The 25,058-nt window shown below is 48.6% G+C and overlaps 1 protein-coding gene across 2 annotated transcripts in view; it reads right to left on the reverse strand.

Moving 5' to 3' along the window:
* Positions 1 to 20,478, reverse strand: part of RAB11FIP1 (RAB11 family interacting protein 1) — a 35,112-nt gene extending 14,634 nt beyond the window's left edge. For both annotated transcript variants that reach the window (XM_086380210.1, XM_086380209.1), the window contains exons 1-3: positions 19,930 to 20,478; positions 2,287 to 2,726; positions 302 to 1,091 (exon numbers count right to left, since the gene is read on the reverse strand). In XM_086380210.1, the coding sequence (XP_086236336.1) occupies positions 302 to 1,091; positions 2,287 to 2,726; positions 19,930 to 20,306 (1,607 nt within the window). In that variant the 5' untranslated portion in view covers positions 20,307 to 20,478. The remainder of the gene's footprint in view (positions 1 to 301; positions 1,092 to 2,286; positions 2,727 to 19,929) is intronic.
* Positions 20,479 to 25,058: the final 4,580 nt, after the last annotated feature.

The raw sequence follows: 25,058 nt of genomic DNA on the forward strand, positions 1-25,058 counted from the left end.
TTATCTCACTGAGATGGACAGACCAGTCCTGCCTACTTTTGCCAGAAGCAAAAAATATTTGCAGGGGAAACATTTGTGGCTAAGATATCTGGGGCAAAGATACTTACTGGGGATATGCCGGACAAGGGACAGACCACGCCTGCTGGCAGAGGCCCTGGGCTGGGACACGGAGGGGCTGGCTAAGAGCGACTTAGACTAGTAAACCCCCGGCTGCTACAGGGACCACCATAGACCAACAAGCAAGGCCCGCTCTACAGTAGGCCTGACTGCCAGGGTCCCCGCAGGGAGGGCCGAGACTCACCGGGGTTTCACGGCTCTGGTCTGGGGAGCCCTGGGCGAGAAAACAGGTGGGACAGGCGCAGCCTTGGGCTCTGGGTCAGCTTCTGGTTCTGGGAGCTGCTCATCTTCAAAGGGGTTCAGTGCTCGGCCCGGTCCAGCGGCAACAGGCGCAGCCTCTTTGTCCAATTTCTTCACAAGGTCGTCGGCAGGCCCCGGCTGGTGCTCCCCGGCCCTGAGCGCGGTGGGCGCTCCCTCCCTCTCCTTCCCTGAGGCGGCAGCAGGAGGGCTTTCACCCTCGTTGCCCTTGGCCGTGTCCTTCTTTCCCGGCACTAGGAAGGGCAGAGCTGGCTTCTTGTTCTCCTGTTTCTTGCTCTCTTTGGTTTCCTTTGCAGCCTCCAAGGTCGCCGGGGCCGCGTTCTCCCGAAGGTCCCTGCTGACTTGCGGCTGGTAGGACGGCAGGGACATAGACTTGAGGGCGTCCTTTGTGGAAGACTCGGGAGGCACCGCGCCTGCTTCCCCAGGCTCCCTCCAAGGCCGAGAGGCCAGGTTTTCCGTAGATGAGAACCACCGCTTCTTCCTGAGGTCTTGGGGGGATGGGGAGGGGGACGGGGAGATGTCCTTGGTCTCGGTCTTGGCCTCGGGCGGCTCCACGTAGACGTGGTTCCCATTGATACAGACGTTCGAGCGGGAGAGGGCATCGTTCTTAGACCGGAGGCCGCCCAGGAAGGAGAGGCCTTCCTTCTTGGGGAGACTGAAGTTGACCTGGTTCAGCTGCTTAGGATCTGCGCTTGCTGTCCTCTTGTGAGACAAGACTGCGGGGAGAAGACCCAAGAACCAAGGGGGTTAGAAATTAAGAGAAAGCAGCATCTGAGTCCTTATTTTGGTTGTCACAGCTGAGCGGGGTGTTTACTGGCATCCAGCAGGCGGAGGCCAGGATGTTGCTAGAGATGCCACAGAATACAGGAAGGCTCCCGTAACAAAGAGCTACCCACCCCAAATGTCAATGGTGCCGAGGTCAAGAAACTCTGCAAGGACCAGGGAGAAGGGCAGTGCTCTTGGCTGGGTTGCAGAATCTGGCCAGTGGTAGGGAACTGGTCACTGAATTTCAAAATACCCAGTTAATTCAGAGTTAAGGGAATTGGATTCCTCAGCTTTCATTAGGAACGTATTTCAAGGGAACTCAATATAATACCTGATGAATTAATGAACTATCAGAATTATTGTAAGGTTCTATGGTTTTATCCTTAATCTAAAAACAAAAAAGCAAACAAAAACCTTGCATGCTAGCCCCAAAAGCTTGTACGAATGCTCATCAGTTTTAGAGCCAGACATTATGAGAAAGGAATTTACATATTCCTAGAAACTAGAGGGGAGAAGGCAATGGCAACCCACTCCAGTACTCTTGCCTGGAGAATCCCATAGATGAAGGAGCCTGGTAGGCTGCAGTCCATGGGGTCGCTAAGAGTCGGACACGACTGAGTGAATTCACTTTCGCTTTTCACTTTCATCCACTGGAGAAGGAAATGGCAACCCACTCCAGTGTTCTTGCCTGGAGAATCCCAGGGACAGGGGAGCCTGGTGGGCTGCTGACTATGGGGTCGCACAGAGTTGGACATGACTGAAGTGACTTAGCAGCAGCAGCAGCAGAAACTAGAGGACTTAGAAATAGAGAAGACTTCCTAACCTTAGTTAGTACTCTTAAGTACCCACCATCATCACCACTACGATGACCACTGGCACCAGCATTTCCAGCACCATCAGTAAAAGCACCACCACCATCATCATCATCACTACTACTATAACCACCACCATCTACACCATCCCCACCATCATCACCACTACAGTAACCACTGCCATCAACACCATCCCCCAACACCATCCCCATCACCATTACTGTAACCACCACCATCTACACCATCCCCACCCCCACCACCAAGATTTGTTCGTTTCTTCTCTCCCAAAGCAAAGGAGGGGGAGAAGCCAAGTGAGAAGGAGGAGGAGACTCACCATCCGAGGCAGAGGAGGACTCGTCCTCGTCATCATCCTCCCACCGGGACTCGAAGTCCCCAGGACGAAGCATCACTTTGTCTGACTTTGAGGTTGGCAGGACGGACATGGACTGGGAAAGCGGCGTTCTCTGCAGGTTGGACTTGGAAAACAAGGTCTTGATCTTTGACTTCTTCTTCTTGTCTTTGGAAGGAGCCTCGTCATCGCTGTCAGCCGAGGGCGTCACGTGGGGGACGATGGCTGACACCGTATCGGACGCGCTGTCCTTATTCTTGCCCTTGATCTTGTCCTTCAGTTTCCCAAACGGGTTCCGAGACTTGTCTTTCATGGAAAGGTCAAACATGCTCGCAGTCATGTTGTTTCTCATAAACTGGATGTCAACCTCAATTTCTCCTCGCTCTTTATCCTTCTTCCCGGGTTTGGATTTCAAGGTGTACCACCTAGGAGGAGAAAGGCTGAGAGGTTAACTTTGAATTTAAGAGCCTAAAACAATGCTCACAGTCCTTTATCTGGCGTCTCCTCTCTGCTACTGCCAGCCTCATATAGAAACACATCCTATGCTCCCTTCTTTGGGGAACGTGGGGAGAGGGGAGGGGAGGGGAGGGCAGAACTCATAGTTTTATTTCTGGGAAGACACCCACTAGGCAGTACAGGATCTGATTCTGTACTTAGTGTACAAGTCATAGTCACTAAGTCACGTCCGACTCTTTACAACCCCACAGACTGTAGCCTGCCAGGCTCCTTTGTCCATGGAATTCTCCAGGCAAGAATACTGGAGAGGGCTGCCATTTCCTTCTCCAGCGGTACTTAGTGTATAGTCACCTAAAATCCTGATTCAGTAGAGAGTTATTTTTAAGAATAATATACACATTCCATCAAATCATTTCCTATGACTGGCTCTGACTGGTTTTTTCCTTCAAAGGGGTAAAACAGCTACAAAGATAAAGTGCAAATTTACAAGAGTATCTCAGAGAAAAGCAAGGGTTTGTAGAACAGTCCCTTCCAGGGAGTAATGGAAACTGCAAAACAGAGTAAAAAATATCTATTTAAAAAAAAAAAAAAGAGTGAAATAAGCCAGAAACAAAGTGACAAATACTGTATGATTCCAGGGATGTGAGGCTTTCCCTGCATGAAAGTGTTCCTCGCTCCGTTGTGTCTGACTCTTTGCGATTCCGTGGTCTACACCCTGTCAGGCTCCTCTGTCCATGGGATTCTCCAGGCAAGAATACTGGAGTGGGTTGCCATTCCCTTCTCCAGGGGATCTTCCCAACCCAGGGATCGAACCCGGGTCTCCTGCATTACAAGCAGATTCTTTACCATCTGAGACACCAGGGTAGCTTAAGGCCCCTAGACGAGTCAAATTCAGAGACAGGAAAGAGAATGGTGGGTGCCAGGCGCTGGGGGTGGGGGTGAATGAGGAGTTAGCATTTAACGGGTACAGAGCATCAGCTGGAGGATAAAAAGTTTGGGACCTGGGTGGTGGGGACAGTTGCACAACAGTGTAAAAGTAAGTAATGCCACAGAACAAGAAACACGGTTAAAATGGTCACTTCTGTTACACGTATTTTACCACAAGGGGAAAAAACAAGAAACTGAGAGGAGACGCCCATCTCCAGCTTAATGATCAGAAAAAGGAATGTTTCAAGCATGATTCAAGTATTTCACTTGGTCCTTTGCAAACAACCTCACGATACGGCAAATGACATCCTATCAGCCCAGGAAAGACAAACTGCAGAGAAAGGAAACCTCTCCTTGGCATGTTCCATCGGGTGAATTGCAAAAATGTGAGCCCGGTGAGTGGCACGACTTCCACTGAACAAACAACTCCAAATACAGGGCCTCCCCACAGCCACCCCCGGGGTCACGTTCACACACTGAGAGCCACACTCTCATGTTCTTCTCGGTGACCTATTTAAGAGCTGAGGGCTATGGACTTTAAGGAAATGATGGTTTTGCCCAAATAAACACAATTTCCTCTTTCACCTTCAGCTTGTCTTACTCACCCGGCGTATTGCTGCCCCCACTGTCTTAGCTCATTCTGCACTTAAAGGGGCAGAGGGAAGCAGAAACATACTGAGAAATGTCCTCTAAGTCTCATGAGAATGGCATGAAGTAGACAGTATACCCACTTTACAGATAAGGAAAATTGAGGCTCACAAGTTAGGTAACTTGTACAAGGTCTTGCAATTGTTAAAAGGCACAGCCAGGACTCTGAGCCAGCTCTGCAGTTTCCCTAAAGCTCCTTTCTCTACACCAAGATTCCAACTTAGCACTCTCTCTCTGAACTCATCCTGGATGGGCCATCTCTTATGATATACAGGAAAAAAAGGGCTGGAATTAACATTCTTTATGAAGGAGGCTTAAGCTTCCAATTTAAATGTTCTAAGTCAAAAGACGAGAAGGGGGAAAGCCCCTATCGCTGACCTCAGCCTTAAGTCTCAAGGCTGTACGGAAAGTCCAGACTTACACTGGGTTGGCAAAATACAACCAAGGCCTGAGAACATGGTGGGAGCTGCAGTTTTGGATCTTTAGAAGAAAGCATTTAGGATTTTCAAAACTATAGTTCACAGCTGGAGGAGAAGGGAGATGCACGGTCTTTACAGACAGCCTCGCCTGCCAGCCTGGTGTCTTTCCATTACACGTCCAGGGCCTCACGGAGAACAGTTTGCATATCTGTCATTTAGATGTTGAGAGGATTATTTGTATCTTTTTCTCCTGACAGTCATGTGCTGACGTGGTAGCCTTGGTGATGAGGAGTGGCTAGCCTTAGTAAATACCAAGGGTAGGCACCTGAAAAGGAGAAGTTGCTGAGAGCTGAACTCGGAGGCTCAAATGACAACACAGACCACAAGGGGAGACCTCACCTCTCCACCAGGGCCTCCTCCCAGCTCTTTCACAGCCTCTCTGCTCACCCTCCCAGGGGATGCAAAGACTCCTGACCTTCAAAGAATACCACTTGCCCTTTCCCCCGGATGGGGCTGCCTTCCCCAAAGAATCAACATCAAAGCCTGTTTATTCTGAGTGAAGCTGCAGCCAACCCCAGGATCCTCCCCGAGGGCCTATTACCACCTGATGCATGGGTTCAGTCCCTGGGCACAAGAGTGGGATTTGTTTTGGAAATTTCCAACACCACCAGGAGGTGTGAACATGCACTCCGACTGTTCCTGTCGCTTATTTTCACCAGCAAACCCCAAACCAAAGGCCAGGTAGCCAAGAACAACCACTGGGATATTTAAGGATGGGAAAGGCAGGCTGAATCCCAGGCAGGGAGGCAGCCCCCTCTCAATCTGTGCTGGATTTATCAAAGCTGGAAGGGAAGACAGGAACTGTTTCAGCAACATTACCCTGATCATTAAATCCACACAGCTGAAGCAAGGGAGCTTTGACACAAGCATAATTTGATAGTTCATGAAAACCATGATCCAGAAATGTCTCACCCTAAAAAATTTCAAACCAGGACATATTTGTGGGTTTCAACACTGAAGCATCGGTTCAGTTTTTCAGTGTTTCTGTGAGTTTGATGTCCAGTGTACTTAATTCCAGCATGTCACGGAAGTAGTTCATAAATAATCAGGTCCCAGCGTGGCCACACAGCATGTGATGTCAGCCTGGGTAGGACCCAGCACCACCCTTCACATCAGCCCAGAAAGTTTGAGTTATCTCAGAAATTAGGGCTGGGTTTTCCCAGTACAAAGGGCAGAGTACAGACAGAAAGCCATAATTCTAATGCAGAAGGTTTATTTTTAAGCCTCTATTCTTAAAAAAATCCTGCAACCCATCAAAAAAGTGAAAAGTAAAAGGATCCCCTCTATAAACAGTCATCTTTACTTATAATTAAAATTTAGTTCTTCCAAAGTTAAGAAGATCTTTGAATATACAGCAAGAGACAGGACACGTACATAAACTATATTGTAAAGTAATAACAGCAACTGTTATTTTACAATGATGCTTTTACAAAATGAAGATTTTCAAGAAGACTCGTAAAAAGAACTTTTCTTAACAAATGTAAGTTTCTGATAGCCTTTAGATAATACCACTAAACCAAATAACAAATGACAAAAATTTTGCTGTGCTGTGCTCAGTCATGTCTGACTCTTTGCAACACCACGGACTGTGGCCCTCCAGGCTCCTCTGTCCCTGGAATTTTCCAGGCAAGAATACTGGAATGGGTTGCCATTTCCTACTCCAGGGGATCTTCCTGACCTAGGGATCAAATTCTCGTCTCCTACATTGGCAGGCAGATTTTTTATCACTGTACCACCTGGGAAGCCCAATAAATGACAAAACTCGACTGAAAAACCTGTTTACTTCATCCAGATCAACAGGAATCAATTACATGGAACTGAACGAACTGATGAGTGTGGTTTACAACTTTATGACTTTGTGGAAACTATACTAACTTTAATCTTTGTTTCGCAGAAAAACCTTTTCTCCTATGCTATGACCTACAACAAATCGAAAAAGTATACCTCTGTAAACAAACAAATGAAAAAATAATAACAGGCATAGGGTAAAAATTCCAATCATACAAAATGGTCTAAAATGAAAACTTTAATCTCCATGTCCCTCAGTCAGGCGAGGGTTTTGGGAATAAACATTCAAGCAAAAAATGCCTATTATCCAAACAGGCTGCCCAACTGTTTGGGGATTTTTTGGTTTGGGGTCTTCTTGGTCAAACATACGACAAGGCTAAACAGCTAAAAATACAGAAAAGTTCATTTAAGGCTTTTACCCTTTCAAAAAGATGTCTTATGAAGAAAGCAACAAGGGAATGTAAAAAAAGAGAATGAACAGGGTACAGAATGCAGGACACAGGGTCTGCCTCCCGAGGGGCCTGACTGGGGGACTAGAGTCCAGATACACATTGTCAAATCTCCTGGGTTTTTAAACACTCAAGTTTTGAAACAGCTAAAACAACCCAACCACGCGCAATTCCCAGGGCTGGTTTCCCTCAGCATGTAGGTTTCTCAGGACAAGGAAAGCTGATCCCAGGGGCCCTCCATCGGAATGTGGGCAGTGTGGTTCCTGCTCTGGGGAAATGAAAGGTCTCGCAGTGCATCCCAGCCGACGTGCGGGCTTACGGTTGTGTAAAGGACAGGCCGGTACGCCTCCAAAATAATCTGTCTGTAGCTGAAGCAGACATGTTTTTTCCTTTAAAACATTCCACAGGGTAGACGAAGAAAAAAAAAAAATGACAGCTTCAGAGATTCAAGGCGGAGACAGGGAAATAATGGCTACAAAGATGTGGTCCATGCCCGCTCTGGCACAGCGGGCGCTGGAAACACAGAACCAAGAGGCCAGACAGTGGGAGACGGGACCGGCTCACCCGACGGTCATGGAGTGTCTGTTACACTGAATCAATGGCTGTTTTTTCTTTCTGATTATGAAGCGTGAGAAAATAATTTAACACGAAAAGAAATTCCTGCTAGCGTATACAATTTCAGATAAGGACATGTGTGAAATCACTCAGTTGTGTCTGACTCTTTGTGACCCCATGGACTGTAGCCTGCCAGACTCCTCTGTCCATGGGATTTTCCAGGCAAGAATACTGGAGTGGGGTGCCATTTCCTTCTCCAGGGAATCTTCCTGGCCCAGGGTTTGAACCCGGGTCTCCTGCATTGCCGGCAGACTCTTGACCCTTTGAACTACCAGGGAATCCCACAAGTAAGGACTGTCATACACAAAGAGAAGGAAATGGCAATCCACTCCAGTATCCTTGCCTGGAAAATCTCATGGACAGAAGAGCCTGGTGGGCTGCAGTCCATGGGGTCGCAAAGAGTCGGGCATGGCTGGGCGACTAACACTTACACTTACTTATACACAAAAAAGTTTCTCAGCTAAGTGAAATCCCATGGGGCTATAAGAACCACCTACTTGAGGACCCAGAAAAATGAATTAAGGCTCTACCCTCCCATCAGACACACGAAGCTCCAGGAAACACAAAGGCAAGGACGACCACTAGCTCCTTGTTTTAATGTGTTAGTGTTCATTTCAAGGGATGCTGTCTACATGGGCTCCAGGGTCAAGGACGGACTGCCTAGTTCCCTTCCGGTGCAAAGTCTCCACCCTGACTTGTAGCGTGAGTTATCCCCATGGGAACTGAACTTCAAGACACAGGGGATCATGGCCTCCGGTGAGGGGAGAAGCAGGAAGGACAGAACAGCACCTGAGTTTCATGTGTTTGAGATGAGGATGCACTTGATGGAAAAATTTTAAAAATCAGTTCCTTCACTGTCTTCCCCGGGGAAGAAAAATAAGGCTGAGAATCTCACAGGGTCAGCAGAGGAGGCTATCTAAAAGGGGTTGTGAGAAGGAGTGACTCCACGTGGGTGAAGTGTCTAGATTCTTCTCTTGGCAGTATAGAGGCAATGCATAGCAAACGGGGACAAAGACGTTTAAGACCTATAAAACGCTTGTGGGGTATACCCGGCAGAAGCTAAGTGGTTTAACAGGTTTTGTTACTGACCAAGGTAACTGGTCCTCGTTACCTAACTCTGAATACAGAGTCACCGATCAGCCATTCTTGCCGCCCCACTCCCCTCCCCAGGTGGACTTTCCCATCTGCCCATCACCAGCTACTTGGTGGTAAATTATGAAGATTGCCAATGGTTCCTTTTTGACCCCAATCCCTGAAACAGCCATTCTGCACCACTGAAAGGCTGTCTGTAGCCATCAAATTCAATCCTAAAAAGTTAGAAAATGATACAGGAAAGGAAAGATCGTATAAAAAGCAGGTTGAAAATGCTTTTGATCTTCCCATACTATTTGCTCTATGGAAAGTCCCTTAGAAAGTAATTAAAGCAGGTTATAGGAAAAAAGTTTTAACTGACTCTCTCTAATGCTAATTCAACCATTCCCTTTTGATGTATTTTCTTGAAGTATTTTTCCTGCATGTTTTAACTGAGAGACTTCAGACAAGTTACTTGACTTCTCTGGCTCCTCCTCTGAAACAAGGTTAAAAGCACCTACGATAAGGTGCTTACAAAGGATGTTACAAAGATTGTGCGTGCTTAGTCGCTCAGAACTGCCCGACTCTTTGCAACCCCAGGGACTGTAGCCCACCAGGCTCCTCGGGCCATGGGGATTCTCCAGGGAATAATACTGGAGTGGGTTGCCATGCCCTCCTCCAGGGGATCTTCCCAACCCAGGGATCGAACCCAGGTCTCCCACATTGCAGGTGGATTCTTTACCACCTGAGCTTAAATGGTTTAATATATGTAAAGAGCTTACAACAGTGCCTGGCACTTAATAAACACCTGGTGTTAGCTATGATCATGACTTGGTAATAACCAGAGAACACATGCAATTCTCTTTGTAGTGTGTTAAATATAGCTGTCGTACAGTCCCCGTATCCACTACTTTTAATGGCTGCATGATATTCGGTGAGTGCATTTATACCACTGTTCAGCCATGCATGTCGTTCTCAGAAGGGAATGTAAGATACCAACAGTTCAGACTGACGGTATTCCTAGGGATCCAAACTGACACCATCAAACACAAATAACAATGATTTGCATTTGAAGGGAGTGGGGAAAAAACTCAATTATAAAATTAGTTTGTATGATACAATTTCCAAAATTAAAAAGCAGATACGATATTTTGAAATATCATGTTGTTGTTCAGTCGCTCAGTCGGGTTCTACTCTTTGCAAGCCCATGGACTCTGCAGCATGCCAGGCTTCCCTGTCCTTTGTGAAGTGAAGTGATCAGTATGTAATTCTGTAATTTATCATGAGATGCAATGACCCTCAGAACTCTTCAGAACTTCTACAGAGGTGGGAGAGACAAGAAACAGAGGGTCCCCAAATGATTTCAGGCACACGCCAAGATGACATAACTGGCTGAAGTGTAAGGATCAAGGCATATTTTCTAAGTTGAAAGCAATACTCAACTCCGTGTAGGTAAAGACTACAGGAAATAACCAAGCATCAGTATTTTAAGATTTGCTAAGAATTAGAAATATTAACACATTTATAAACATGGAAGTCTGCCACTCTTCCTATCATCTAGTTACCAATGTTTTATTTGACCATATCTCAAAAAGCCACAAAAATTAATATTCTAACACCAGATCTGGTATCTTGCCTTTTGCCTCAAGGTAATGTATTTTATGTGATCTGCCAAAGAAGGGTCTCCGTGGGGTCCTTTGTCACTCAGGCACAGAGACCTTAAGGATGGAGAAAGGAAATGAGATGTTCTGGTTCACCACCTCCTGGCCAGGACAAAGGAAACAAACCAGCCCGGTAGACATCACAGCGCTTTCGGTCCTCTCTCAGCCCCCCAGACAGACTCACACTTCTTTCTTCGGGAACCCCTGGTGGGGGGTGTGTGTTAGTCACTCAGTTGTGTCCAACGACTCTTTGTGACCCCACGGACTGGGGCCTTTCCAGGCCCCTCCGTCCACGGGATTCTCCAGGCAAGAATACTGGAGTGGGTTGCCATTCCCTTCTCCAGGGGATCTTCCCGACCCAGGGATTGAACCTGGGTCTCCCACATTGCAGGCAGAATCTTTACCGTCTGAGCCACCAGGGAAGACTGCTTCTTGGTGGGGAAGCAGAGCATCTGACTCATCTGGTTATCAAGGTGAGTCCCAAGGAAGAGGGAAAAAAAAAAACCACATACCGAGAGCATTTCAAAATCCTATTCTAACAACAAACTTCAGTAAGAATGAAGAGCTCCTTTGGTATAAGAAGAGACCCCACAGCCCAGTGCTGTGGGAGGCGGTACCCTTGAAGAAACAGCCCTGGGGCCCGCCTGTCCCTCACACAGGACATGGTACTCCGGATCACAAGAGGCCTTTTCAGACCAGGCCTTCTGGAGGCTGTGGTGGCTCTCCCTGGGCTAGCCACATCTCTTTTAATAAACAAGAAGTTTAAAAATGAAGCGTGCAGCCGTCGCACCTCTATAAAGTTTTTCTGGCATTTCTTATAAAACGTTTTCCTTTGGCTCCACTAGGGAGGGCAGTGTTCAGGAAAAGACACTTAATTCCAGCTGCCCTTTTTCTCCCCATGGGCACATTCCTAAATGTGTCCCTCAGGGACACCCTGGAGATGAAAGCCCTTGATTTCTCTCTAACAGATTATCTACACGCCTCTCTCTGCAGGAAAGGAATTTCTCATCTCATTAGTGCCTAAAAGCGGCTCCTTTGCCAAAGGCAACAGCGAGCCCCCGAGCGGCAGGTGACCTGCTTCTCCGGTGCTGAGCAGCAGTGCTGATGGGCAAGCCAGACCCCAAGTTCACACCGAGGCCACCCTTCCTCTCTAATCCACTCGGCTAAATGTAAGATGGCTTAAAACTCAACTTTCAAAAACCTAAGATCATGGCATCTGGTTCCATCACTTCATGGCAAAACAGAAGGGGAAAAAGTGGAAACAGTGACAGATTTTATTTTCTTGGGTTCCAGAATCACTGCAGATGGTGACTGCAGCCATGAAATTAAAAGATGCTTGCTCCCTGGAAGAAAAGTTATGAGAAACCCAGACAGCATATTACAAAGCAGAGATATCACTTTGCCAACAAAGGTCCGAATAGCTAAAGCTATGGATTTTCCAGTAGTCATGTATGGATGGACATGAGAGTTGGACCATAAAGAAGGATGAGGGCCAAAGAATTGATGCTTTCAAACTGTGGTGTTGGAGAAGACTCTTGAGAGTCCCTTTGAACTGCAAGGAGATCAAACTTGTCAATCCTAAAGGAAATCAACCCTGAATATTCATTGAAAGGATTGATGCTAAAGGTGAAACTCCAATACTCTGGCCATCTGATGTGAAGAGCTGACTCATTGGAAAAGACCCTGATGCTGGGAAAGATTGAAGGCGGGAGGAGAAGGAGACAGAGGATGAGATGGTTGGATGGCATCACCAACTGAATGGACATGCAACTGAGCAAAGTCCGGGAGTTGACGATGGACAGGGAGGCCCAGGGTGCTGCAGTCCATGGGGTTGCAACGAGTCAGGCATGACTGAGTGACTGAACAACAACAACAAATTTTTGAAATTAGAACACTAATTTTAAACTTCTTGTTTATGAAAAGAGACGTGGCTACCCCAGGGAGAACCACCACGGCCTCCAGAAGGCCTGGTCTGAAAAGGCCTCTTGTGATCCAGAGTACCGTGTTCTGTGTGAGGGACAGGCCGTTTCTTCAAGAGTGCCGCCTCCCACAGCATCAGGCTGTGGGGTTTCCTCTTACATGAAAGGAACTCTTCATTCTTACTGAAGTTTGTTGTTAGAATAGGATTTTGAAATGCTCTCGGTATATGGGTTTTCTTTTTTCCTCCTTGGGACTCACCTTGATAACCAGATGAGTCAGATGCTCTGCTTCCCCACCAAGAAGCAGAGTCTTCCCTGGTGGCTCAGACAGTAAAGATTCTGCCTGCAATGCGGGAGACCCAGGTTCAATCCCTGGGTCGGGAAGATCCCCTGGAGAAGGGAATGGCAACCCACTCCAGTATTCTTGCCTGGAGAATCCCATGGACGGAGGAGCCTGGCAGGGCTCCAGTCTGTGGGGTAGAAGTGTTTAACAAAGATTAAACAGTTCTCCACATCCCACTGGCAAATGACCGCCTGCCCTATGTCTCCAGGGACTGTAACCACTTACTTGCCCATTCAGAGATGTTGGAACACCTGGGCTAGGTCACACAGCAAATGAAGAGACGGAAGTGGGCCCTGGACAAGGGGAAAGAGTGTCAGCTGGCCTGGTCTCCAGCTGCGGCACAAGGTCCGACCTAGGACACCTTCAGGGAAGCACAACCCGCTCACCGAGTCTTTCCACACCGATGCCGGTTTTCTTCAAAGGCTGATCAAGGTTCTGGTTGTTAATTCTGTTGGAATTCAAAGGCTCTGAGGCTTAGAGATCCAAGTAGGCTGTGAACCAAAGGCCACCCAGGGCCTGGCTGTGAGATGAAATAAGGCCTTAAATGCCTTCGAATCACTCCCTCCGTTCACGGAGGACATCCGAACCCTCTAGAGCTAAACCACGGCCAGCATCCTTCCCAATGTACAGGGTGAGAAGCAGCTTCCTCAGACATAGAGCAATTAAAAACCAGAGCAGGGAAAAGGAGACCAAAGATTATTGTCCAGGGGGACGGAAGGATGATGTCAGCAAATACAGGTTAGAGCTAATGACAGTTTAATAAGCACATGTATTGTTTTTAATGTAATCATAACATTTTTAAATTAATAACTACAATTAAAATGACAGAGATACTATTTATAAAAGCCTTCCTCTGATGGTGGTTGTAGAAATACAACAGAGGTCTTTGTAACCAAAGGGAAGTTGAGCCAAACAAGGCTCTTTTGTACGTTCACCTTCCCCTGATGCGAAAAACCTTTACATGGTTGGAATGGTTGACTGACTTGCCTCCAGAGTTGTGTTTTTCACTGACGGATTTACTTCCCCTCGTGTTGTGTATCATTTTTCCTTTTCTCGGTCCTGTGTTCCTTGTGGCAGTGACTCCACCTGCCGTGTTGGCGCAACCGGTGAGGTCACATCAGTTAGGCTATTACAGAACAAAGACTCGGCCTGTGCTAAAAGTGCAAACATTTGGGGACGCACAGGTACACACCCTGGTTTCGATGGTGTTTCCTACTCATTTGCTCCAACAGAAGACTCGACACACAGGCATCATGGCCCATGTTGTCTTTGCCAAGACATGTTGACCTCACTCTTGTATCACAGTGACTGCTGGGGAAAGCAAGCCATCACCGTTTCCTGGTTCACATTCAACAGCAAGTTCTCCTTATTTTATTTGTTCATTCTTATCACTTCCTCTCGCTCTCCCCCACCCACATCCAATCCACCACCAGTAAGGCCAAATGAACCTTGGAAATATTTCTGAAACCCACCCACCACTGTCCATGCCCACGCCTGTCACCCTCCTCCTGCCAGAGCCTCCCAGCCCACCTGTCGGGTTCCAGGCTAAACCTGCTCCAAATCTGCTCTCCATCAGACAGCCAGACTTTCACAAACTGGATCACGTCACCCCTCTGCTTTCAACACTCAGCAGTTTCCATTGCTCTTGAAGGAAGCCCGGCCTTCGTCTTCAGCCTCAATCTAGGCAACCTCTCCAGCTTCCCAGGTCTTCCTGCCTCAGGGCCTTGCACAGGCTGCTCCCCTTCCTCTACTTTTCACTGGAAAAATTCCTCTTTATCTTCCAGGCCTCTGCCTCAAGAGAGGCCATCTGCAATCTTTGCTCTTTCTCTTATGATACCCTGTTCTCTTCCTCCACCACACTCATCGCAGCACAAGATTACTCATCTTTGTGTTCATCTGTGTTCAGTCGCTAAGTTGTGTCCGACTCTTTGAGACCCTGTGGACTGCAGCACACCAGACTCCTCTGTCTTTCACTATCTCCCAGAGTTTGCTCCGATTCATGTCCATTGAGTCGGTGATGCCATCCAACCATCTCATCCTCTGTCACCCCCTACCTTCTTGCTCTCAATCTTTCCCTGCATCAGGGTCTTTTCCAATGAGTCAGCTTGTCGCATCAGGTGGCCAAAGTATTAAAGCTTCAGCTTCAGCATCAGTCCTTCCAATGAATATTCATGGTGTTTACTGTCTATCTCCCCACAAGGCTCTGGGCTTCCTGAAAGCAAGGATCATTGTTTATGCTGTCTACCCAGTGCCTCAAAAATAGTAGGTGTTAAAAAATAATTACTAAAAGTATGGATGAACTTTAAAAACAAGCGGGGGGAAAGGCAGTGAGAACTTTCTGCATTGCTAACTGAATGCCTTGTAAATGAAATCACCATCAAATCATATCACATAAAGCACACCTTTCACATCACAGGAACCGTGACTTTGATGCACCCTCCCCTCTGAATCACTCCATTCCCCCACTGTGAACAGGCTGGGGTTACTTCTTCCAGAGCCCATAGATCACCAATCCTGGACACTGAGCCATCAGTTTCCTATACTGGGTGGAGGGGGCCTCTGCCAGTTTGGAGATGGGAGGGTTTCCAGTAAAGCCTCAATGTCATCTTTAAGAGGAATCTCAAAAAAACACAAATACTTAACCAGTAACAGCATTGCTCAAATTTTCCAGTCCGTTACAAAAAGCCGAGAAGTGCTTAGGAAACCCAGAGGTGTTCTACAAGCGCAAATGCCGACGGCTCAGATTTGTGAAGTTGAGATCTCTGTGCTCATCTGTGACTTCTCTGCCTCCCACTCTCCCAGAAAAACAATGGTCTCACCCTTCTTCTTAATCACCTGAATTTCCTTTGGCAACATATTACACCATCTTACTACACTTACAGTTCTTCAAAATGTCTAACCTTTACCAGCATCCAAATCCTTTCTATGCAGCCAAATGCTCTCTTGAATCTTCAAGAAAGATGAGAAAATGACCCTCCATCATTCACTCTCTCTCCATATCTGAAAGGCTATTGTATCAAATTTCATCCTATCTGGTTACACAACGGCCTTCCAGTCACCAGCCTGAATATTTATTTTAATCTGTCTTTAAGCAATTACTGCCCCCATTTTTATTGCTGTTGGTATTCTTAAAAGATGCTTGGTTTTGAGTTTGGTTTTTTTTGTCCAATCTAGGACCCCTAGCTACTCAAGACTAGACAGCAGAGAAGCCCGCATGTTGGTCCCCTTACTCTGCCTCTCAGATTCACGTCTGTTTCATGATCACGGGACTTAACTGACTTCCATTTAACCAAAGCTCAGCTGAGACCACAGAGAAGTATGGATGAGTCTGCCCTCTGTATCCACAGGTCCTCAGATTCAACCAAAATATAAATATCTCAAAAATATTCAAGAAAAAAAAAAAACCTCCAGAAAACTCCAAAAAGCAAAACTTGGATTCATGCACGGGCAACTATTTATATAGCATTTCCATGGTATTTACAACTACTTACAAGAAGCCTGGCATGCTGCAGTCCATAGGTTCGTAAAGAGTTAGACACAACTGAGCCACAGAACAACAACGTGGCATATATATCATATTAGGTATTATAAGTAATCTAGAGATGATTTAAAGTATACAGGAGGATGTACAAAAAGTGTTAGTCACTCAGTCGTGCCCGACTCTTTGCGACCCCATGGACTGCAGCCTACCAGACTCCTCTGTCCATGAGATTTTCCAGGCAAGGATACTGGAGTGGGGTGCCATTTCCTTCTCCAAGGATGTACAAAGGTTATACACAAAGATGAAGCCATTTTATATAAGGGGCTTCAGCATCTGCAGATTGTGGCATTGAGGGGGGAGGGAAGCTGGAACCAATCACCCTTGGATATGAGGGACAATTGCATTAATAGCAGTGCAAAATCAGTTCCTTTCAATTTCTTCTTACCTAAAGGGGCCACACACTCTTCCCTATTAAATGGATCCTATCTATACGTCCGTCTCTGTTTAGTGTTTTAAAGATATGTATCATCACACTGCAGCCATGAAATTAAAAGACACTTGCTCCTTGGAAGAAAAGCTATGACCAACCTAGACAGCATATTAAAAAGCAGAGACATTATTTTGTCAACAAAGATCCGTCTAGTCAAAGCTATGGTTTTTCCAGTAGTCATGTATGGATGTGAGAGCTGGACTATAAAAAAGCTGAGCGCCAAAGAATTGATGTTTTTAAACTGTGGTGTTGGAGAAGACTCTTGAGAGTCCCTTGGACTGCAAGGAGATCCAACCAGTCCATCCTAAAGGAAATCAGTCCTAAATATTCATTGGAAGGACTGATGCTGAAGCTGAAACTCCAATACTTTGGCCACCTCATGCGAAGAACTGACTCAATGGAAAGACCCTGATGCTGGGAAAGATTGAAGGAGGGAGGAGAAGGGGATGACAGAGGATGAGATGGTTGGATGGCATCACCGACTCTGTGGACATGAGTTTGAGTAAGCTCTGGGAGTTGGTGACAGTCAGGGAAGCCTGGCGTGCTGCAGTCCATGGGGTCGCAAAGAGTCAGACACAACTGAGAGACTGAACTGAACTGAACTGATCATCACTCTAGTCTGAGGTCGGCAAAATCTGAGTCATTACAAAAAGCATATTCTCTTGATTCCAAATGTTTGATATGTGGGGTCTTATTAAGAGAACAAATGAAAATATCAGCAAATTTATCTCTTAACACTTTGAGTTTTAACTTCTGGACCACAACTATTTTCTGTAAAGATTAACATACATGCATGCACACACACATTAAACTATAGGCCAAGATGTGAGCTTTTCTTTTGATTTTGGTTTTAATGTCTAAGGTGGAGTCAAACCCTTAATAACCAGTTCAAATGATCCTCCTAGCCCAACCAGATTCTTTCTGTTAAACTTCCACCTAAAAGTGTATGTCTCATGCTGCAAATTACAGCTATCTTGGGCACCCAAGTGAAGTACCAGGACATCAGACAGGCCTGGTTTAACTGAGTTCCCCTAGCATCTTGGAAAGTCCCAGGAAGTGACAGATGGAAAGCTTGAGATTTTGCCTACTGCTGGAGGAGTGAAGAAGGCTTCCTTTGTAGTTATTAAAAAATCAACTAAGCATGGTTTTCCTACAAGCTGATATTGTAACTAAGTGGTCACAAGCTTATATAATAGGGACAGGAGTAATTACCAAGGTTTAGAATTACATCAGAGAGGATGGGAAAAATGAAGGTGCAGAGACTGAACCTTTCCTGAAATAGGGGAACTTGAGGAGGTTTTTGTTCCTCCCAAACCAGTAACAGGACCTTTTGAATCAATACATGGGGCTCCATTAATCCAGGAACCCGGAAACATCTTATAAATATCAGCTAAATCTGGCCACAAGCTCCATCGGTACATGGGGAAACTTGGGTATTTAGAGACAGAGCATCCTGAAGCCCAACAGTGAGCCAGGGCCAGAGTGGGCACCAGACCCAGAGATCTGGAATCCCTATCTCTAGCAGGGAGATCCAATCTACTTTTCAAGGGAATAAGAAGAAACAGATGGTAGAGACAGACATGATATCCACACATCTTGGACGGGACAAGGCAAAGGACAGTACATCCAAGGCCCCAAATGTCATTTAATCAAGCAGAAAGTTAGGACTGCTCCAGCCCCTGGTCAGCAAAGATGCTGCTGCTCACCTTACAGCTTGTAAGCTGATGCCACAAAGATACCCCATCCATCCTCACCTCTAGGCTCTCCCTTTTTATCTGATTCGAGCTCAGAAATGCCTGTTCATCTTTGGCTGGATAAAGGAAGCAGTTATAACATTTGCAAGAACCTACAGAAAAGAGAGTCTGGTAACATCAAATCCTCTGGCTCTTCCTGCTTCCTTCCCAAGTGAAAGTTAAAATACCATGTATATCTAAAACATACAGCGTGAATCAGAGTGCTTCATAAACCACAGGAGTTAGGTGATAACATGACTAGCATATTTAAGGTCCAGCAAGGTAACCAATTAAGCTAAGCGAGGCTGTGTGTGTGAACCTGCTCAGTCATGTCCAACTCTTGTGGGACCCCATGGACTGTAGCCCACCAGGCTCCTCTGTCCATGGATTTCTGGGCAAGAATACTGGAGTGGGTTACCATTTCCTTCTCTAGGGATCTTCCCCACCCAGGGATGGAACCTGCGTCTCCTGCATTGGCAGGTGAATTCTTTACTGCTGAACCAGAGAGGAAGCCCTAAAGGAGGCTAGCTCTGGGTATAACAGATGAGCATAATCAAATGTTCCATTCCAAACACTGAGAGAAAACAAACCGGTAACACTTCAGAATGCACAGGAGTTTGCTTTGCTTTCCCTGCAGGAGTGTGTTACCCTAAGAGAAACATCTTAAGGAGGGAGGGGAGCTACAGGTGGGCAGCCATCCTGCCCCTCCCAACCCCCGGCTCAGTAGGACCAGAGAGAACTTTGCAAACTCCAGAGCGAAAACAGGGCCTACTTTTCAGTTTAGCCTGGCTAACCGCAGGCCCTGGTTCCAGCCATCCCTGGGAAATCCTCAGTAATTTGGGGCCGAGGGCAAACATGGTTAGGGTATTTTGGTCTGAAAGTTAAGACCAAGCTGTTCTAGCATTCCTAGAGGAGGAAAGGAAGGAGGGAGGGGCAAATTCTCCCGATCAACCCCTAAGGCGTTGGTGAGATGGGGGTAGGGGATAGCCTTCGCTGAGCAGCCCGCGTTCCCCTTTCCCCACCCCACACCCACACCCACCCCTAGCTCGGCCCCTGAGCGAGCCTCTAGGGCTTTGGTGTCAGTGGATCTAACTGCTCCAGTTGGTTTTCCCAGCGCTCCGGCCCAGCCATTCACAGCTCGATGTCCAGTACAATGAAATACCCAGGAGGCTTTACACGTAAGCTGAACCCTACATCAAATATACACAGCTACTCAGCGAATAAGAGGAATTCATCAGCCCACACATAGTTTCAATTCATCAAAAATTCATGAAGTGATTACTAAATGCCAGGCGCTGAGCGCCGTCCCGTAGATTAAAAAAAAAAAATCCCCAGGTACCGGAACCCACCTACTGGGAGAGCCGGGGCAGTACAGCCCAAGGAGAAGCTAGGCGAGAATACTAGAACCGGCCGAGCGAGGGGGGGATTGAGGAGGGTCCCCCTCCGCAAAGGCGTGGCCCCGGCCGTCCCCTTGGAGAGACACATTCTCCAAGGGTCTCGGCGCTCCTGCCAGGCTTCGTGCTCGCACCGCCCGTCTCCCCGCGCTGGCCACCCGTCCGCACACTCACTGGGTCCTCCGGCGGCCCTGATTCTGGTGCAGCCCCCGCAGGTCCACCTCCGCGCGGCCGAGGAACTTGTCGAGGCCGAGCAGCGCGCGGTGCAGCACGGTGAGCTGCAGGGTGGCGGCGGCGGCGGGCGCGGCCTCAGCCGACAGCAGCGGCGGCAGCTCGAAGGTGGCCTCTTCGCGCCACACGGGCGCGCCCAGGCTGCGCTCCGACACCGAGGTGGCGTACTTCTCCTTGCCCACCTGGATCACCGCATACGCGTCGCTCGTGCCCCCGGGACCCTTGGCCCTCAAGCCTCGCGCCTGCAGTACCGTCACCTGCACGTGCGTCGGGGACCACACGGCCCCGGGGCCCCGGCCCGCCGAGGCTGCCAGGGACATGGTGGCGGTTCTGCTACCCAAACGAAAAGTAGAGGTGATCGCCGCGACCGGCGGCCCCTACCGCCCGCCCCAGTCTCCGCAGCCTCTTTAAGCCTTCCGGTCACGCCCCTCTGTGCCCCGCCCCCAGACAGTCCCCGCCCACCGCCCCCACCTGCAGGACCTGTCCGACTCCGCCCCTTAGGGGGCGGGCCTTGGAGACTTCTACCCTAAGGGGTGGTCAGTTTTGTTCAGTTCACTCTCTCAGTCGTGTCCGATTCTGCGACCCCATGGACTGCAGCAGCCCGGGCTTCCCTGTCTATCACCAACTCCCGGAGCTTACTCAACTCATGTCCATGCAGTCGGTGATGCCAAGAGGTGATGCTAAATGCTAAAAAGATGTCCCCAACGGCCAAAGGTCGCCCAGCCCAACCGGATCTGGCCGGAGCAGCGATTAGGGGAGTCAGACCTCATTTCCAGACTGGTCTTGCCCTCTGGCAGGTGTTTGGCTTTGTACAGATTCCTTAGTTACCTTTGGGTCTCAGTTTCTTTATATGTAAAATGAGAGAGCAACCACCTCAGAGACTGCTGTAAAAAAAAAATGTCATGTTACCTGGCACAGGGTGCGTTCTCAATAAATGGTAGCTATGAGGATGAGTGGTAAAGTATCCGCGTGCAATGCAGGAGACCAGGTTCGATCCCTGGGTAGGGAAGATCCCCTGGAGAAGGAAATGGCAACCCACTCAGTATTCCTGCCTGGGAAATCCTATGGACAGAGGAGACTGGTGGGCTACAGTCCAAGGGGTCGCAAAAGAGTCGGACACGACTTAGCGACTAAAGAACAAAAACAATGCGAGTGACTGCGAAGGCGATCCCAAATTCGTTGCTCTTCCTACTTTGGCCGCTGGGGCCGTTACTCCGGAGGAAAGTCGGTTCGGGGAAGGTGCCAGGTAGGTGGCAATTGATGAGGATGTTTTGAAGGCCAGAAAAGGTGAAGGCACAAGCAGGGGGCACCTGTGGTGGCTTGGGAGCTTTCTACTTTGCCCCACCCTCACCAAATAAGGTGAGGCTGAGAGGCTAAGTCAGGGAAGGGGACTAAAGGAGGACCTGGAAATGGGATTGCCAAACGGACCTCCTCGGGAGCAGAGGCCCTCCCCCCACCCCCACCCTCGGAGTTCCCCATTTCTCCTCGCTGGACCCTCTGCAGTCTCTCCTCGCTCTTTAACTCTGGGCTCTCCATCAGGCACTTCCTGGTTCGCAGTTTCCTTTAGACTGGCGATTCCCTTCATTTCCAATATCCTGGGGGCTCAAGTATCTATTGAGCATCAGATTGCAGAGGTCGAGGAAGGTTTTTAGATTTTAGAGTTAAGGAAAGGCCCAGAGGAGCAGAGAAGTGATTTGTTCAAGGCCCTACAACAGAGCCAGGACTAGAGCCCAGGGTGTCTGACTCTCATCCAGTGTGTCTGCTGCATCCCTTGCTTCTCCCAGATCCTCAGAACCCGGATCTTGGATTGCTGTTAGTTTCCCACCTGGTCTGTAGGCTCCCTTCCTCTTGAGCCACACTGCACATTGTCTGCTGGGAATTCTGCAACATTACCTCTCCATCAACTGCATTAACCTGAGACTTAACAGAGATTCCAAGGCATTCCTATGTGGGCCCCACCCTGATTCCCTCTCCTCTATCTCTTGAACAAACTGTAGCCCAGATAAACTTCCCACTTCAGCCATTTAATCGCTAGGCTGGCCCGCGGCTGCCCTGCCCACCTCTCTCTCTGGCCAACCTACATCCTATCCACTGCAAGGCTTCACTCAGATTTCTCCAAGCTTTGGCTTCCAACAGTCCTCTTCAGGGCAGGACCAGGTGGTGACTTGTCTCCTCCAGCAGAAACCTGGACACACAGTAGGTATTCAGGAAGTGCTACAGAATTGAAGAGTTGGCAAGTTATGCCAGTCAACCATGTTGTGCTTGCTTTTTACCATGTAAGAAATTAAAAGATGAGGACTTCCCTGGTGGTCCAGGGGCTAAGGCTCTTGCTGCAAAGGCTGGTGGCCTGGGTTTGATCCCCGGTCAGGGTACTAAATCCTGCATGCCACAACTAAAGATCAAAGATCCTGCTTGCTGCAACTAAGACCTGGTGCAGCCAAATAAATAAAATTTTAAAAAAAAAGAGAGAGAAATTAGAAGACAGACATTTTGCCTCAGGTTTCCTCCTGAGAGGTGCTACAGTGTGGGAGAGGCCTATTTAATACATTGTAAATGTTTAACAGTGATCGGAAGGGGAAAGGAAAGGAGGTGCCAGCCATCTAAGAGGCAGGAAAACGTAGCAGAACTCTGTTGTTTTAGTGCCATTTCCCCTGTTTGACAACCTGTTAACCTCATTCAACCTCGTGGCTCCATTCATTACTTTTAAAGATTTATTGAGAACTTACTTGGCGCCCAACACGTACTGGGTGCTACAGACTTGAGAGCGCACAGTCCTTTGAATGAGTCCTGGTCCCTCGGCACACCCTGAGAAATGCTGTAAAGGGAGTCCCGTATCCATAAAATGCTTAGGGTATTTTGAGAAGATCGTGATTTCTCTAAGCTAGTGCATTTTTTAAAAATCATAGTTTTTTACAATGTGTTAATTTCTATTGTACTGGGAAGTAATTCAGTTATACACACATTCTTTCTAAATATTCTTTCTGTTATGGTTTATCATAGAATATTGAACATAGTTCCTCATGCTACACAGCAGGACCTTGTTGTTTATCCATTCTAGATATAATAGCTAACATGTATATAGTCAGTGGATTTTTATGAAGGAAGTGACATTGAGCTGGGCCCTAAAGGAGACGGCAGAGAAGGGAGCGTGGAGGAGGGCTTTTCAGGAGAGAACAGACAGTCAAAGCAAAAGTGTGGGGGCCAGGGTACCCCAGTGGGGCTGGACTGTGGGATACTTTAGGAGCACCCTGGGGGTGGGTGGGGAAGATAAGACAGCCCTGGTAGACCAGCCCAGATCGTGCAGACCGTGGACACCAGGCTAAGGAGTGTGCACAGAGTGCCAGACCAGGTGAGCTGGCCTCCAGGGGACTTTGAGCAGTGGCGTGATCAGCCCGTAAGGCAGTTATTTGAGCAGAAGCAGCCCAGCAGCCAATAGCAGAGCAGGTCACAGCCAGATACCTGCCTTCAGTTTCACCTGGGGACTGCCTGCCTCTGGCTCTATTCCACCCCACCTCTGATCCATCCATGGTGGCGATTCTAAGTTGTGGGCGCATGCTCAGTCACAGAGACGTGTCTACTCTGCAACCCCATGGACTGCAGCCCACGAGGCTCCTCTGTCCATGGGATTTTCCATGGCAAGACTATTGGAGTGGGCTGCCATTTCCTCCTCCGGGAGCTCTTGCCGACTCAGGGATCGAACCCGTTTCCTGCATTGGCAGATGGATTCTTTACCACTGAGCTACCTGGGAAGCTGGTTGTACTGATTAAATAACTCATACCACACTCCCCTCTGGTTGCCCTGCCTATCCCCTGCTCCCCTACACCGCAGCTGGACAAAGAGATTTGAACTCAAAACTGACCCTGGGAATCAAGGTTTTCATCTCTGGCCTCCCCTCCCCCTCCACCCTCAGGCGGTTACAGCCGCCCCCACAGGAGACAGATTTGGAATGAAACCCAGCAGGACAGCCCCACAGGCTGAGTAGGACTCGGAAGCATCACTTCCCTTCAGGGAAAAGAGTCGAGGACAGAGAGAGGGAGATGGGGGAGGGGAGGAGAAACCTGGTGACCTCATGTGTTTGGGTTTCTGTCAGACACAAATAGTCTCTGTGGTTAAACAGAAGCAGGAGGCTGGGGGAGAAGAGGGCAGCCTCACCACCCCCTAAAACTCCCCTCCAGATCCTTCTCTCTAGACGCCGGACACGGGCAGGGGTTAACTCAGAGAAGGGGGCCTCAAGGGAGGCTGGAGTTGGAAACCCGTCAGAGGAGAGATGTCAAGAGGTCCAGCCCAGGGTGTGCTTGGGAGCTGGCTTCCTGCCCTCCACGCGCCTCTGGGTGACTTACTCCCCTCCTCCAGGCTGAGTACATTTGTCGATCAAAGCCGCCCGGAGTCCAAAAGGCTGTCTTCCTCCAGCTTTATAGACCCAGAGTCCAGGTGTGGAGGCGAAGGCCCCAGCGACAAGAGCAAGGCCAGTGTCAGGCCTGTGCTCCCCCAATCCCCAGGCCTGCTGACCCCTGGCCAGCTCACTGGATTCCCCGAGTGTTTGTAAACACCTCCCATGCCCGCCCCGGGTGCAGAGAAGGGTTGGCTGCTCTTCCCTCTCACCCCGCCCTGCCGGGCGCTCAGACGGGGAGAGGAAGGCGGTTCAGCAGACAAGGTGCCTGGCAGGTTGAACTGGCCGGGTCAGCCGCCTGTGTTCCCAGAGCAGCAGAGCAGAGCAGAGGCCTGGGGCCTCTCCCTGGGCAGCGCCAGGCTTTGCAATGGGTCTCCAGCACGGATCTGCTCTTCCGCTCAGCTGGAAAGCTCTCCCTTTGTAAGACATTGTGCAGGTCCGGGCCAGGTGGGAGGCAGGGCTTGGGAACCACAGTCATCACTGCCCTGTTAACTTCGGCCTCACCCTCACCCCCCAACTCCTGTCCCCTCTGCATCCCCCAGCAGCAGGAGCATGACCTCAGGAGTCGTCCTGGGGACCCTGGATGTGCCAAGGTGCTTGCCCCCCACGGAGGATGAGACAGGGGCTGGCAGGGCTGTGTGTCTTTCTCCTTCGCCTCAGTCTCTGGGGTGTGGCGACAGC

Source organism: Bos grunniens, chromosome 27 (assembly GCF_055505025.1).
Source record: "Bos grunniens cultivar Pamir isolate PY7600 chromosome 27, Bosgru_T2T1.0, whole genome shotgun sequence".
In the NCBI taxonomy this organism is placed as follows: Eukaryota; Metazoa; Chordata; class Mammalia; order Artiodactyla; family Bovidae; genus Bos; species Bos grunniens.